General features: G+C 42.0%; 1 protein-coding gene across 1 annotated transcript in view; it reads right to left on the minus strand.

Annotated features, from left to right (window-relative positions):
* Nucleotides 1-3,355: 3,355 nt before the first annotated feature.
* The window catches only part of LOC125170879 (pregnancy zone protein-like), a 49,202-nt gene continuing 37,432 nt past the window's right edge, over nt 3,356-15,125 (minus strand). The window contains 15 exon segments of the mRNA XM_047867776.1: nt 3,356-3,433; nt 3,990-4,031; nt 4,456-4,558; nt 5,315-5,383; nt 6,304-6,394; nt 7,412-7,539; nt 7,704-7,922; nt 9,472-9,695; nt 10,596-10,776; nt 11,180-11,254; nt 11,586-11,742; nt 12,851-12,938; nt 13,216-13,392; nt 13,669-13,752; nt 14,737-14,788. Of these exon segments, the coding sequence (XP_047723732.1) occupies nt 3,411-3,433; nt 3,990-4,031; nt 4,456-4,558; nt 5,315-5,383; nt 6,304-6,394; nt 7,412-7,539; nt 7,704-7,922; nt 9,472-9,695; nt 10,596-10,776; nt 11,180-11,254; nt 11,586-11,742; nt 12,851-12,938; nt 13,216-13,392; nt 13,669-13,752; nt 14,737-14,788 (1,713 nt within the window). The 3' untranslated portion in view covers nt 3,356-3,410.

The following is a 15,125-nucleotide window of genomic DNA, read 5'->3' on the forward strand; positions in this document are numbered from 1 at the left end:
CCCCAAAATAAATAAACGTTGAAAAAAAAATTAAAAAAAAAAAAAGTAATAGGGAAGGGAAAAACAAGGGATCGGAATCAGCACAGATCACATTCTTTGGAAATCCTTTTGAGTGAAAACAAAACACCAGTTCATATTTCAATAAGTTGCCCTTCCATGTTATTCAGGGAAGGAAGCTGGGAAACAGAAATATTTCACTTATTTTGGGAGAAGCAAAATGAGCATGCAGAGTTTCAGTTCAGGTATGTGTGTGTTTGTGTGTGTGTGTGTGTGTGTGTGTGTGTGTGTTTGTGTCTGTGTGTGTATATTTTGGGGGCGGAATATATCATATATATCATATATATATATATATCTTTTGGGGCGAAAAAGAAAGGAAAAGATAAAGGGGGAGAACAGGCTAGTTATCATTTTGGTAATTTCCATTTTTACATGTACATCTCTATAACCTCACATTATTGGATAAAAACATGCAGAGACTTCTGGTGCTTGGCTCCCATGTCATGATTTTCATGGATAAATTTACCATCTCCCTGATTTCTTCTTTGGTCCCTATTTGATAATGCCGTTACCGTCCCACACATATATTTTCCCTGTTTGGGCAAGCAAAAATCTGGTCCTAGAAATATGGAATTTTAATCCTAGGATTCAATAAAGAGCCCTAGCATTAAAAGACTTAACTCTTTTTCTGGGAACTGTAAAATGTTGGAAAAATATGTTAATCTCTGGTTCTTCTCCCTTTCCTTATGTAAAAGTGGACCTTGACCTCATAAGAAAGGGATCAGAATTCGTAGTGATAAATTACGAATAAACTGTTTATTCTTCTCTCTTTGGAAAACCTCGGATGAAATAAAAAAGCATTCTGGATTAGGGAAAGGATTTCTTAGCCTCCCGGCTGACCTGCCCTCCCATCCTCCCTCTTCTCTTCCCATCTAATCCCTTGTGATTGAGAAACCTCTGTTTCTTACCAAATTCTCACGTTTGAATTCAGATCTTTTGGGTCATCTTTAAAGATTTCTTCTAAATTTTCCATTTTGAAACACTGTGCCTTGATTCTGAGGAAGGCCAAGGAGAATGGTTTTTCACACTGTTTCTAGTCTTTTTTCAGGAACAGAGAATTAGATTTCATTTTTTTTTGGCAATGCGACTTCATAGGAAATATTATATTCATGCATCAGGATGCACAGAATATCTAATCATTTCTCTCTTTCTTTTTTTTTTTTTTTTTTTTTTTTTAAATTTTTTTTTTTTAACGTTTATTTATTTTTGAGACACAGAGAGACAGAGCATGAACGGGGGAGGGGCAGAGAGAGAGGCAGACGCAGAATCGGAAGCAGGCTCCAGGCTCTGAGCCATCAGCCCAGAGCCCGACGCGGGGCTTGAACTCACAGACCACGAGATCGTGACCTGGCTGAAGTCGGACGCTTAACCGACTGAGCCACCCAGGCGCCCCTCATTTCTCTCTTTCTGATGTTAGCAATCATTGGTGTCCAAGACTTAGATAAATTATTTCATTATGAGTTGCAAAATGGGTTTAGATAAAATTAGAAAACATAGAAAAGTCTCTGAGATGTTTAAAATGCTATGCAAATATAAAATTACATCAATATTGAATTTTCTTATGAAGGAGGAGGAGACCCACATAAGAGAGAAATAAAAAGTAAATAGACAAAATTCCTCCAACCCTTATGGGTTGAGAATTCTTTGATAAAGAGGACAGCAATTGAAAGATAATTGCAGGGACGCCTGGGTGGCGCAGTCGGTTAAGCGTCCGACTTCAGCCAGGTCACGATCTCGCGGTCCCTGAGTTCGAGCCCCGCGTCAGGCTCTGGGCTGATGGCTCAGAGCCTGGAGCCTGTTTCTGATTCTGTGTCTCCCTCTCTCTCTGCCCCTCCCCCGTTCATGCTCTGTCTCTCTCTGTCCCAAAAATAAAATAAACGTTGAAAAAAAAATTTTTAAAAAGAAAGATAATTGGGCTTCTGAATAAAATGTACACCCATTTCCCTCCTATTCTTTTCTCAACCCCTTTTAAAGGATGCTGAAGACAAGAAGAAACACACAGTAGGGCTGAAAGTGAAAGGGGGTATCAGGTAAGAGTTCTCCACCATTACCCTCCACAGAACATGGATTTTAGCAGTTATGAGAGTACGCTGCGGGGAGTTGGGAAGTCCAACGGGGAAGTTCTGGCCCACTGTTGGGAAAGCATCCAAGAATAGATGCACTGAAAAAGTTAAGAGGAATATTTTTACTTTGCCTTCATCACCGTTCCCTAAAGCAGCACATTTTTGGTGGCGGGAGAGACCCCCGTGGCCTGCGACTTTTCCCATGGGGGAAAGTGAGAACATACTGAGTGCCCCATTAAAGTTGGGCTTGGTCATGTGACTTGCTTTAGCCAATAGAATGCAAATGACAGTTATATACACCACATTTGAGGCAAAGCTTTTTTTTTTTTATGTTTATTTATTTACTTTTGAGAGAGAGAGCTGGAGAGTGAGCAGGGGGAGGGGCAGAGAGAGAGGGAGACAGAGAATCCCAGGCAGGCTCTGCTCTGCCAGTGCAGAGCCCGATGTGGGGTTCAAACGCACGAACTGCACCGTGAGATCATGACTTGAGCCCAAATCAGCAGTCCAATGTCCAACCGACTGAGCCCCCCGGGTGCCCCTGAGCCAAAGCTTTCTGAGCCATTGCTTGATTCAGCTCTTTCTCTTTCCCCTCTTCCATGAGAATAGTTTATCCTCATAACAATACTTTGAGATAGGGTCTGTTATTCCCATTTCTTTGTGAGGAATCCGAAGCAGAGAGTTGAGTCACAGCCCCAGTCATTCAGCTGGTGAGACAGGGATAGAGTCAGAATTTGACTCTAGGTAGTCTGGCCCCAGTGTCTAGATTTTAGCCACTGCACAATACTTCCAGTCACCAACACATTTTCTTACTCCAATCACTTTAGTCTCCTGTGAAGTCCATTTCTGATGGACTTTCTTAAGGACGAAGATAAACATTTCTTGCTTCCTCTCCAAAAATATTTATGCTTAACTAATCAATACTACTTACTTACCTCCATCTAAACAAAGGCTTCCTAGACCAATGAGTGAGTTTTTTCCCTAAGATTTCTCGGAACATAAACTATTTTCAGTTATTCTCTGTTCGACTTTATATGCAATAGCCACAGCTGAACTATCAGCAGATGTTACACATCTGTATTCTTCACATTATTTAAAACAACATAACATTTCATGTAAGCATGTAATTGATATTTGATAAATGAACGATTGAACAAATGATAGCTTGACCAGAAACGTATTTATTCAACAAGCCTCTTTGATGTCTGTTTCACAGACACAAACGACTCCATTTCTTCTCAACAGAAGTATAGGACAGGGAATCCAACAAGATATGGAGCCTAAGTACGGTCTTCAAACATTGCCATGCTCTGCATCTATGGAGGGAAGAGAAACATAGGAAGGTGGTGGGGTTTCCTCAGGAACATTCCCTCAGCTGAGCCTGGGCTAGAACAGGGGTTGGCACACTTTTGCTGTGAAAGGGCGTATGGTAAATATTTTGGATGTTGCAGGCCATGTGGCTTATGCCATAACTATTCAACATATGAAAACAGCTGTAGAAAATAATGCAATGAACATGGCTCTGTTCCAATAAAAACTTCATTTACAAAAATAGATGTTGGGCTAGATTTGGCAGGAGAATTAAATAGTTGTCCCTTGGGCTGAAGGGGACGGATTAGCTGTGATGTACAATGTTGCCTGTCAGTGATAGCTATCCTACAAACAAACACGCAAACAAAACTTATCGACTTCACTGATAACGGTGTGGCTATCTGAAATTGGAGAGGCCACAGTTTTCTCTTTGTGTGAGCATGTGCCACGTGAACTGTCTTGGGTCTAGGAAAAGACTTGCAGAGAATTTTAAATTTAGAAGAAACTTTAGGGAGCATAGTTCTTGCGGAATGAGGGTGGTCCTGGCGTGTCACCTCTTACCTGTGCTGCAGGGGGCGATGTACTCAGCAATGGCAGACTCATCTGAAAGAATCGTTGGATGAAAGGAGACAAAAGACAAATCTATAAACGGGAGCCCGTACTAAGTCTGTTCACTTTACTTTTGGAGACAAGTACATATCAGGATTGTCAAAACTCTACATAAATACACAAGTGTTGAACAGGAGAGTTAAAATACCTATATTCGAACATTCACCTGGCGTAAACTGCCTTTCCTCGTTACATTATCTTTTTATGTGGATTATGTTCCCTACGTCTCTAAAATATGTGAGAGCAGTGTCCAGATATTATCTTTCTTCTTAAATTTCTAAGTTTCTGACTCAGCAAAGAGACAAACAGATGTAGCACTGACCGAATGGACTAAAACCAGGATCTGTTGTAAGAACGGATTCTATTTCTTGGCTCTGGGTTGAGACTTATTCAGTTGTTTCAGTTTCTTCTCACTTACCTGGCTCATAGTAATCATAGACTTTGACAATCGCCGGCTTGAGGTCCCTCACTGGGATATCTTGCAGAACCGTGAAGGAAAAGCTTAGTGTCTGATTTGTTACCTGAAAGGACAAGTGGGAGTAATGAAGAGTCTAGAAAGTGTCCTTCCCTCTTCCTTGAGTAAATTATATTCTTTCTTTGCCCTCTGACTCTCACGCACTGGTGTCTTTTAGGTGAGCAAACATTTATGGGTGACCAGATGGATTTCACATGCAACTTTGGAAACACTTTACTGTGACCCAAATTCCCCAGATTTTCTCCTAAGTAGCTGAGACAATCTACATTCTCTGGTAGGCTGAGCTATGAGATTAACTCTCTGGGCCTGTGTGAGTGTTTGCCAAGATGCAGAGCCTTGGCTTCGTAACATCTGTAATTATCAAGCTATTCTTTTTGTGTGACTGGATAAGACATTCCCTTTGCTTTATAGTCAGATTTGCAGATATTCATGAAGTCTACATTTTATTTTATCTTATAGAGAGGGATGTATCAGGATGTTTACACTATCATTAGTCAACCGCTATCGTACATTTATTCTTTGGGGGCAGGTCTCTGAAATAACAGACACAATAACCTTTTTGTTCATTGATGTTCTACTTACAATTTCATAGACCTATTCATTTTCCAATTTGGACATAATTAAAGGGAGAAGAGCACTCCATGGGTCTAAAAGGAGACTTTTATTCTTTTAGAATAAAGGAACTTTCTGGAAAGGTGCTACTAATTACTGCTTACCTCATATCACTTATTTTCTAATGAAGAGACCCACTTGAAAAGACCACCGTGATGTACTGTCTCAGCCAAAATGTCAGAGCTCTTACCTGTTCCACATAAATGAGGACATGATTATTGCTGACTTCCGTCCTGCTCACATGACTAGATCTTTCGAGCTGAAGAAAAGTAGAAAATTTAAAAAGCCAGCAAATGAGAGAAGATTGTAGCAAGGGACGAACGTCCAAATGATGTCAGGGATAGGATTCTTATAAGTCATTTTCATGATTAAATAGCCAGGGTACATTAAAGATGTAAAACATGGGTGGGGGGGGGGCGGAAATCACATATGGATACAGGCTTCAGTGTTAATCATGTCTTGACCATGAAAAAATCATCTGGCTTTCTGTGATGAGAAGGAAGCCAGTATTTTCAGATCAGGATTTCCATCATGCTTCAATGTCCAAGTAACACATTAGACCCTCCGGAATCTTTAATGATTCTGGTTCACATTGCTTCTGTCGTTGCCAAATGTTTGAGAGCATATCAGCCAATCTGATACGTAATCAAAGTCTGTCTTTCTTGCATTGTTATAGTAAAATACAGCTTTGTACCCATGGGCTTTCATTCCCTAACTAGACTGCGAATGGCTTAAGGACAGGGACTCCTCTTGGGTTTCTCTGGTATCACACAAGTCCCTCGGCTTAGAGACAAATAAACAATTATTGAATTTAATTTCCTGGGTTTGAGAAAAATATTTTGGGGGCAGGATGATAATGATAAGGCTTTGCTATCGGTATGCTTCTAGTTTGAATATACAGAACATCCTTAGTATGAAATTTACTAGGCTTAAAATTCACCTACCATTTTTAAAAAAATTTTTTTTTTCAACGTTTATTTATTTTTGGGACAGAGAGAGACAGAGCATGAACGGGGGAGGGGCAGAGAGAGAGGGAGACACAGAATCGGAAACAGGCTCCAGGCTCCGAGCCATCAGCCCAGAGCCTGACGCGGGGCTCGAACTCACGGACCGCGAGATCGTGACCTGGCTGAAGTCGGACGCTTAACCGACGGCGCCACCCAGGCGCCCCTCACCTACCATTTTTATTGTTGGTTTCAAGGGGATAAAACCAGATACCATCTTCACATCAACAATCACCATATTGGAGACAGGACGGCTCCCTGTGTAACTACAGTGTCAAAGGGAAAAGGAGTAAGGGCTTTGTATGTGAAAGAAAGCCAGAGTCCCTCCTTCAATACCTACCATAAACCTGCCTATCTTCTTGAAGTTTTCTGTGACATTATGACTCCTAGAGATCTGTGACACTGTGTGACAGACATGTGTGACACTGATGTTTGGAACCCTGAATGTATATCAGATCTACCGTTTACTAAAATCATAGATGTTGAAGCCCCAGACCCAAACTATCAAATCCGAATCTTTGGGAATGGAGCTTAGTAGTTTGCATTTGTTAACACATGATAGCTTTCGGACACTTCATCTATATGTTTGTTATTTAGTAGGTATTACTTTAATATTTTTAATTAACTTGAATGTAGCATGTCTCCCAGAGAGGCTCCAAAGTGTTGTAAGATCGGATAGACTTTTATACTTTTATGCAAATAAGGTTTGTTTTACAATATCAATATCATTAGTATTAGTTACATAGTATTCTATTGCTGCTCTGTTTTCTTAGGATTCCTATAAGTTTTTGATGGGTTATTATAGGGCAATTTCTATATCTTATATGCAATTTATACTTCTCTTTAATATTAGCATTTGCTACTTATCTGATTAGAAAAATAATAAAATAGAATATAATTATTCAGAAGAGGTAAAGAAGACTTACTTCAACCTAAAGTACAAATCTTTGTGGAAAATAATTTACTCTTCAGTGATGCGTTGAACAAAAATTAGTGTAAAAGTAGGGAATTTTTAACATTCGAATAGTCCACACTTTTTATTTGACAGTTTAAGACCAGACTTTGCTTTCAAAGGCTTTGGAAGTATTACTGAAACTTTAAGACAAAAAAAGTTACTAAATAAAAGAATCACTTCATGATGACAGAAGGCTGACTTCATTAGTAGATAGAACAGTTTTGAACTATACCCACCTACTCGCATAAATTCAAAATATATTATTAAATACTGATGGTTCCAAGTAGCTTTTAGACTCAGGATCGCGTGTTTCAGCCACAAGTCTTACCTGACACTCGGTGAGATCTGGAAGCTGGTGTGAGCTTTGGGTCCATCACAAGTTTGGGGTACAGTCTCCACCTTCAGAGTAAATGCGGAGTCCTCCTTCTCTGGAAGAATATTGTATTTCATGGATGCCTGTGGAAGGTCAATGCACCATCAGTTTCTCTGTTTGCCTGGAGCGCCTCACTTTTTCACCATTTCACTCCTCCAGATTTGCCCTTTCCATGCCCAGAAACGAGAGACCAGGACTCCTCTTTCATTCGGTAAGGTTAAAATTTCCAACATAACTTGAGTCTCACCTGAAGATACACACATCTGTCTCCAGTCACCGTTATGGCATATTCCCCAGGCAGCTCTGGCAATGAGACCTGATGCAGTAACAGGAAGTTGGTTTTGTCCACTTGGAAATTCGTGAAAAATGTCTGTGAATTCCGAATGGTCACCCGTGCGGCTTTCTCAGTCCTGGTGAATGTGGCTGCTCCATATCTGGACAAGGCATGGAGAGCCACCACCGTGTCCTGGAAGAAAGGAGTGGAGAACCCACCCCCAAAGAGTAAGTTTTTGGTAGCAGGGACTGCCCCCAAAGTCTGTGTGGGTTACCACAAGGGGATGATGGCTTTTCCCCCCTGAAGTTTACATCTGCTAATTGTGTTTCCTTTTTCTCTGCCTTTCAGGCACCATCAAAGTTATGCTACAGTTTCCGCAAGTGAAATAAAATATTTCTGATCCCAATTAGCCTGGCAATTTGTTTTCACTTATATTAGTTTTGTCCTAAGGGACTATTCCCCTGCGTCCAGAGATTACGGCCTACCCTTTCTCATCAACGGTGCCCCTGGCTATAGCTGTCCAAGGTTGGGTCTAAAATTGACAAGTTAGGAAAAAGAGTGAATGGTGTTAATTTAGGTAGAAGAGTGATGGAAATTGGCTGCGAGTAGTGATCTGAGACCATGGCACTTTCCCAAGTTTCTTTCCCACTTTTATATAGCGTATTTTCATTTCCCACACCTAATTTCTCTGAAAAATAAAAGTCCCACTATGTACATCCTAAATATTGAAAGAGCTTTGCAGGAGGGAAAACCCAGAGTCTCTGGATATTTAACACAATCACTCATATCCTCCGTAAAATAGTTCCGGAATTGTGGTAGGAAAAAAAAGAAAATTCCAAGAACTTCAGCTTTGAAAACAAAAATTGGTTTAGAGGAGAACAAATTTCTCAGGGCGGGCAGAAAGGCGTGGAGAGGCTGGATAGAACTTCTCAATCATTCTGTGAAGATCAAAGTGAACTCTACTTGGTCACTTCCCTTTTATTTTCTTTTTAATTTTTAATCTTTATTTATTTTTGAAAGAGAGAGAGAGAGAATGAGCAGGGGAGAGGCAGAGAGAGAAGGGGACAGAGGATCCAAAGCAGGCCCTGTGCTGACTGACGGCAGAGAGCCTGATGTGGGGCTCGAACTCATGAACTGCAAGATCATGATCTGAGCTAAAGTCAGACACTCAACCTACTGAGCCGTCCAGGTGCCTCGGTCACTTTCCTTTTAATCATACAATTTTCTGGTTCACCTTAGAGGGTTTCTTGTTGGAAGAATCCTACAGGAGCCAAGAACACTGTTTCTTATCCAGCGGTGATTCGACCTTATCTCGACCAAGAGTAGGTGGGGTGCTATGGGCCATCTAGTGGGGAGAGGACACGGGTGCTGCTAAACATCTTCGGTGCCCAGGACAGCCCCTCACAACAGTGTTCTTGGCTTCCCCAAAATGTCAGGAGCACCGATATTCAAAAACCCGAGTCTAGAGTGTGGCCAGCGACCCATGTGTGCAAGCTTTAGAGAGGGCTGATGTTCATGGTCAGTAGCCACACGGATAGGGTGTCAACATAGCACTTGGGAACAGCGTTTTGGGGGAATGTCTCAGGTCTGTTTCCTTCAGATTCCCACTGTCCTCAAATATCCCTAAAGAACCCTCCCCATGATTTAATGGTCTCTTCTCATTTCCTCGTAACTGTTCTGTTTTCAAGCTTCCCATCTGCCAAGTGAATCTGGAAGAGAAGACTATTTGGGAACCACAGACCTGGGTGGAGGAGAAGCCCCCGTGGGCATTCTGTTGCTTTAGGATCCAGCTCACGATGCCCGCGGCCGAAGTCAGGTCCTCGGAGGTCGGGCTGGGCTGGGCCGTGAGGTGAGCGAGGAGCACGTAGGACGTCATCTCCACCTCAGCTGAGGGAGCCTGGGGCTGATAAAGAGGCCCCACTGGTGCCCTGGGTTTCTCAGGTCGCTCCCAGTGGACTGAGTTGCCTTAAGGGTCAGAAAAAGGATGATGATTCGCAGATGATACATGAAAACACATTTGTATCACGTGTAGCTGAAAATAATACAGGGATGGAGTAAGGTCCTCTCTTCCATAAGCCCCACAAATTCCCTGAGTCACATTTCCATACTAAGCTTGGTTTAGTCCTGTGGGGCTAAGTTGAAGAATGTTGTTGGAGGACGAAGCACGGAACATCCTTAGCAGTGTCTTAAATGTTATTTTTTTATTAATTTTTTTAATGTTTATTTTTGAGAGAGAGAGAGGCAGAGAACGATGGAGACACCGAACCCGAAGCAGGCTCCAGGCTCTGAGCTGTCAGCACAGAGCCCGACGTGGGGCTTGAACTCACGAACTGTGAGATCATGTCCCGAGCTGAAGTCGGACGCTGAACCGACCGAGCCACCCAGGCACCCAAGAGAGTTCCCTTATTGCTTGAGATATTTCGTGGAAACTGGAGGATAAATTGGCATATAAAACCTACGCATTGATCCCAGAGGACTTTTTGTGATCATCTCTTCTGCAGATAGAGATAAAAACACTGTGAAAATGTTATTGCACTTCCCTGAGTATGGCTTTTTGGTTGTGCCTCTTTTCATTCGAGTATAATTTCATTCAAGCAGGCAGATACCATGGGAAATATATATAAATTTAAAAAGTATATATATGTCGCAGTGAGGAATAAACTTCCACAATTTACCTGCAGCACTGTCTAGTATGTGACACACTGTATAACGTATGACATCGCAGAGACATTTTTATGAGAGGTGCTCTGATTTCATAACACCTGAGTTGGATAAGGAGACTTATTACTTTCAGCAGGAACACAATTCTCTTTTTGCAGTGTCAGGGGAAGAGGAGGGGGACATTTTTTGACCATTCGCTCTCACCTTCTTTCACAGCTTCCTCCCTAAGAGAGTCCAGTATCTCTCTCTTCTTGTCTTGCTTTCCCACCAGGGCAAAAGCGTAGGCCAACAACGCCTTGGTGTAGCTATGGCTCCCATGGGTCCCCTCCTTTGCCGTGTTCCAGGCAGACTCCAGGCAGAAGAGGGCATTGCGAACAACCGGGTGCTGCAAAGACCAGGAGGTAATGATGTCAAGCTAGGGCAAGTCGCGGATGGAGCGGGCCCTGGGTTGGACATCGCGTGACAGATGTCATTCGCGGCTGTTAGCCAGCCAGGTAGACAGCCGGATATCCACGATTTTGAAGTTGAAAAAGTGTTTTAAATCTCTTAGCTTTATACTTAAGTCTTAAAAGAGTAAGTCTACAGAACCTGAGTGTTTAGGATGAGTTTTGTACATAGCCTGAGGGCGTTGCTAGGCAAGTATAAGTTCCCTTTGCTGGATTAACCACAGAGCTCTGCGAGCTGAGAAATGCCTCCGCATTGAGCGAAGACTTGGCTTTTTGTAGGGCGTGTTCCGACATCAGGGTTGTAGTTTTCATGGCAGGAAGTGGAAGTGAGGTGAAACTTACAGTGGCAGGGAGAGGAATTTCCAGAAGAGCAATAGTGACATAGGCAGAGAGGGTCACTTCATCTTCTACTCCTCCCTGTGAAAAGAGGAAGAGAGAGAGAGAGAGAGAGAGAATTTTTATTAATCCTACTTTAAGATGTTAGTATATTCTTTTCTGCTGTTTCATGGAGACTCTCCTCAGTATCTGTCTCTATCAAGCAAATTAACAGCCTCATGCAAAGTACCGTTTCTTTCTTCTCAGGTTTTACATCTTCAGGTTTAACATTCCTTCCCTGATGCCCTCTCACAAAACACTGGACTTCATCTTTTCAACCCCCCTGTGCCTTTTTCCCTCCCATCACCTTTGGAGGAATGTTAGCATGTGTGTATCGTCGTGAGGTTCGGGATAAGTACTCAGAACACCTCACCTTAATGGCATTGTTGAGCAGAGACCCAGAGCTCCTGAAACAGCCGTCTTCCTTCTGCCTTTGGGAGAGCCAGCTGAGGGCTTGGGTGATGTGTGCTTCATCGATAAAGATGTAGGTCCGAGCCTGGGAAAAAGTCTTCAGTACAAAGGCTGTGAGCCTGAGGAGTCAATGAACTATTACTGAGAGTCTGGAGACTTTGTCTGTTAACGATATTCTTTTTGTTTCGTCGCAACCTGTTGTTGAATGCATTACCAACTGGTCCTGACTTCCTAAAGCATTTCTGTGTCACTTCAGAGATTCAGGTGTCTCCTAGTGTTCTTGGGTAGTTGAGATATTTGCTCTCACATTCTGGACTTTCTGTATTTATTTCTTCTCACAGATTTCCATTTTTAAAGTTATTTACTTATTTTGAGAGACAGAGAGAGAGAGAGTGCTTGAGCAGGGGAGGGGCAGAGAGAGAGGGGGAGAGAGAGAATTCTAAGCGGGCTTGGTGCTGACAGTTCTGTGCTGATGCGGGGCTTGAACTCACAAACCATGAGATCTTGACCTGAGCCGAAATCCAGAGTCGGATGCTTAACCGACTGAGCTACCCAGGCTCTTTTCACAGATTTCTTACCTCCTCTTATGCAGCTCATAGTCTAATGAACTGCTTTTAATGTCCTGCCTCAGTAAGTATTTCACCTTGCCCAGCTTCTCCACCACTTTCTGGGTCATTGATTTCCTCTCGTTTTCTTTTGTGGTCGGACTTCTTCAAGACGGATGAATAGAAAAATAAATAGATGAGTGGATGGACAGACAGGTAGATAGATGGAGGGACAGATGGAAGATAGATGGATGGGCTGACCATGATGGATGGATAAACAGAGAGACAGACAGACAGACAGAGAGAATCATTTAGTAAAAGTTAGTAAAGGACACTCCGTGAGGAATGGCTACTGTTCTTCTTGCCTGTCTCTAGTGTCTCTCCGTGCTAAGCAACAACTCAAGAGGGAAAAACCACAAACTTACAATGGTCTCTTAGCAACACGAGAAAGAAAAGACGCTTGGTATATTAGATATAAAAAAGAATCAAGTTCCAAGTGTTCTCATTTCTGCCACCTAGGAGCCGTTTATACCAGAGACGTTTATTTATCCATGTTGTATAGCATTTCCTCCTCTGTAAAATGAAGCGGCTCTCACTTCACAGGGTAGTTGTAAGAATTAAATAGGCTAATATATGTACATGCTGTGAGCTCATCGTTGAGACTCAGATTTTCTTCTCTTACCAAGTGTTGCCCTGGCTGCTGCCATATTGCTGTCCAAAGGGGCTGTAGGAACCATCTTGGTGTTTGTAGTTCAGCTGTCTCTGGTAACCTGGAATGAAAGGTTCAGTTAGTTCAAGAAATATTACAGAAAGGCAAGCCACCCATACGTGCAGGTTGGTCAGAAGCCCCAGACATTGTACGGTCTCTTGTGCATAGGATCTGTCATGGTGATATGGATATGTCACAACACAACATCCTATCAAATGTTGGGAAAGTTGCCATTTCCCCCAAAATCACCATCATTAGCTTAATATCTGGTAATATGATTCAAGTTTAATCGGGAAAAATCTCCTTAGAGTAACAAAGTAAACTCGTCTTTGTCTCACCACTGATAAGATAGCCGAGGGCCTTGGACTTGATCTCTGCGGTCAACTGTTGGGTTTCATTCAGATAGTTCAAAACATAGATGTTCGGAGCAAATAGGGCCATGTTTTGTTCTCCACAGCCATAGGGCATCTGGAGGAGATTCTGTATATTTTGCATAGCAGAACCTAATATGTCACCTGGGGGATGTGAAAGATGAGGTGTCAGAGTAATTGCAGCTCGTAAGTAGCTCACACCATTAAAGACAAGTGATTTTCCTATTTAGAATTACAGATACCATCATTTAGGCAAGGGAAAAGTTCTATTTAGAGAGTGAGACTTCCAGAATCCCAATAGAAATAGATACTATCAATAAGTTGAGATTTCAAGCACAAACATAGATAGATAGATAGATAGAAAAAAATGTATTATGGCTGCCCTTTTGTCTCAAGTTTTCTGGGTGCAAGCTGACTCACCCAAAACTGAAAAGGAGGCTCTGGCCGATTCTTTGACCACGTTAGGTGGGAGCTTCAGAGATAACTGCTCAGATATTTCAGTGCCTTTGGAAACAGACAACCCATATCAAAAGACGGCATCTCTTATCGCAACATGATGTAGTGGTTAGGAGGGGGTCAGAGCCATCCTGCTTGGATATGGTACCAGTCCTGCCACTGACTACTAGCTACAAACCTTGGACAAATTCCTTAACCTCTTCATCGTCTAACTTGCTCGTATGACGATTCAAGGAAAAATGCATGTGAAACGTGTGTGCATTAGAACAGCCTCTGCAATATGTCGAATCTCCATACACGTGAGCAGTTATTATGGTTGTTATTATCATATTCAGTGTTATTATGTCTCCTTCAGGGACTCGGGGTCCAAGGGATAAGGACTGTGGCTTATGGTGAGATCACCTTTAATAGTCCAGCTCTTCTTGGCGCTGTATGACTACCAGAGCCCTTTCCCCTCTCACTTTGCTATGTTTTGTGTTGCCGTGCATAGTGGCTCTCTCAAAGGAGCCTGGGAACTGGTGAGGGTGTACAGTTCTTTGATTTAATGGCACGATTCTCTGCTTTTATTGTTCTCTGAGTTTATATTTTAAAGTGGTCCTCCTCAAGTGGCAAGAAAAGTGTCATATACACATATACACATATACACATAATGACGTAGCGCTAATACGAATGTGGTAATGTAATTTGCAAGGTACAGGTGTTTCTCAGTGATATGACAAATTCCCGATGTAAAACGGGTTTTCTTTTTGCCATGAAAAACATTTTTTTTTTTTTTAGTAAGATGAGTACAAAGTGCCACATATTTCATCGTCAGCTATTTTAGGGAATATTATTGTCATTCAAACTTATCATGACTTTGCTCCCTTTCTACCTAAACTATGACACTGTAAGCTACTATGTCCTGACTGGTTCACGGTCAGTCCCTGGGCTACGGAGGTAAAGGCTAAATGTGAACTGAGTTTGCATTGTAATTTGACATACATATCCCCGTGAGGCGTTATTCTCACCATGATTATGAAGATTGACTGTTACCTGAAGCACAGATCATAAAGTTGAAAGTCTCTTCTTGTTCAATACCTTCAGGCTGGAGTAAAAAAAAAAAAAAAGGAGACAATGGATAAATATCCGGGTTTTTGAGGGACAACCGTAGATTCATTGCATTGCAGGCTGGAATTTACACTAAATAATCTTCACATCCCACTTATGATCAAATTGCTATAAATCCGTACAATTCAAAAAACCGGGGAGATCTGCAGAGGAGGAAAGGAGGGATAATAAGGAAAGAGAATCAAAGGTACAAGGGGTGAGAAATAAGCGAATCTTAGAAGAGAGGTAGAGATCAGGAAAAGAGAATAGTTCTAAATTAATCTATGAAAAAAGTATTTACAATAAGCTAACAAGGTTAGTTAGCAAAGTTGACT

Source organism: Prionailurus viverrinus, chromosome B4, assembly GCF_022837055.1.
Source record: "Prionailurus viverrinus isolate Anna chromosome B4, UM_Priviv_1.0, whole genome shotgun sequence".
In the NCBI taxonomy this organism is placed as follows: Eukaryota; Metazoa; Chordata; class Mammalia; order Carnivora; family Felidae; genus Prionailurus; species Prionailurus viverrinus.